This window comes from Octopus bimaculoides, chromosome 2 (assembly GCF_001194135.2).
Source record: "Octopus bimaculoides isolate UCB-OBI-ISO-001 chromosome 2, ASM119413v2, whole genome shotgun sequence".
Classification (NCBI taxonomy): domain Eukaryota; kingdom Metazoa; phylum Mollusca; class Cephalopoda; order Octopoda; family Octopodidae; genus Octopus; species Octopus bimaculoides.
Genome location: NC_068982.1, coordinates 65,906,539 through 65,908,008, shown reverse-complemented (window position 1 = coordinate 65,908,008; position 1,470 = coordinate 65,906,539). Strand labels below are relative to the sequence as shown.

The 1,470-nt window shown below is 32.2% G+C and overlaps 1 protein-coding gene across 3 annotated transcripts in view; it reads left to right on the top strand.

Annotated features, from left to right (window-relative positions):
• The window catches only part of LOC106872855 (thyroid adenoma-associated protein homolog), an 84,816-nt gene extending 83,576 nt beyond the window's left edge, over positions 1 to 1,240 (top strand). For all 3 annotated transcript variants that reach the window (XM_052977833.1, XM_014919991.2, XM_014919992.2), the window contains exon 40: positions 336 to 1,240. In XM_052977833.1, the coding sequence (XP_052833793.1) occupies positions 336 to 890 (555 nt within the window). In that variant the 3' untranslated portion in view covers positions 891 to 1,240. The remainder of the gene's footprint in view (positions 1 to 335) is intronic.
• Positions 1,241 to 1,470: the final 230 nt, after the last annotated feature.

Here is a 1,470-nt window from a genome sequence, read left to right as displayed (position 1 = left end):
ACAAGCAAAAGTGTTTGTGTGTGGGTAGGTATGTTATAATCATTTTATGTTCACTTTCCATACACACATGGGCACGACAATGTAAAAATATATATGAATAAGGAGATCATGTTTTGCTTGTTATGTTTTGTATCATCATTTAATGTGTCTGTTTTCCATGCTGGCATGGGTATGTGTGTATGTATATATATATATATATATATATATATATATATATTTATATACACACATATGCATATCTGCTTGTGTGTATGTATATTTGTATGCATGAATAATTAATTGTCTTAAATGTACATTAAAACTCTTAATGTTTCTTCTATTATGTTTTCTCACAGGATACAGAAGATAGGCTTTTTGACCGTGGAGAAATGAACACATATCGCGATGAAATGAACTTTGTACAAACTGTGGCCTCTTATCTAGATTGTGTCATCAATGACTCATTCACATCTAATTGCCAATTACTTCCTGATGAGACTCCACTGAGAAATACAAGCTGCTACAGTCAACCATTACCAAATCTGCCATGCATAAAACCAGAAGACATTAAAGAATCTTCTGTTGAGCGTATCAAAGAAGAATTCAGTTTGACCTCACAGATACTCATTAGCCGCCTTTCACAAATGAAATGCCAAACAACAATGGGGTCTCTCTTTGACATAATTTCTCACCAGACAGATTGTTTAGATACCTACAAACTGTTACTATCTTTGTTTTATCTTCAGAAAATGTTACTACTTAAAGATTACCAACAATTCTTTCAAGAATGTGATACCATTTCCAAGCAGATTAATATCATCTTTGGTTCATCTGTAAATATAAGAGATACACTGCAATGTAAGTGCTACACATTAGCCAGTCAAATATCCCAATACTACACAAAGACATGAAGATGGTCATAGACTCACTCTTTGCAACTATATGTATTTGTGTGTATGTGTATGTATATATATATATATATATATATATATATATATATATATATATATAAAGAAGCTCACGAAAGCTAAAGTTGCATGGAGATGAACCAAGTTGCTTTAAATAATAATAATAATAATAGTATATATATATATATATTATTATCTCTGTTCAATGCTGTTCTCCTGTAATCCGCTGTTGTCTGCTCATTTTTACATTAATGACCTGCTGGCTACAATGTATTTCTTTTCTCAAGTATTTCTCAAACTTGTCTGTGTGAGTGTGTGACATCACATCAAATAATAAAAGAAATTTGAACAACTGATATGAATTTTTACTGATGGCAAGCATGACTGTGTGGTTAAGAAGTTCGTTTCACAAGCATACAGTTTCAGGTTCAGTCCTACGGTGTGGCACTTTGGTCATGTGTCTTCTACTGTAGCCCAGGCGAACCAAAGACTTGTGATCGGATTTGGTAGATGAAAACTGAAAGAAGTCTGCCATGTATGTGTGTGTGTGTGTATATATATATATATATATATATATATATAT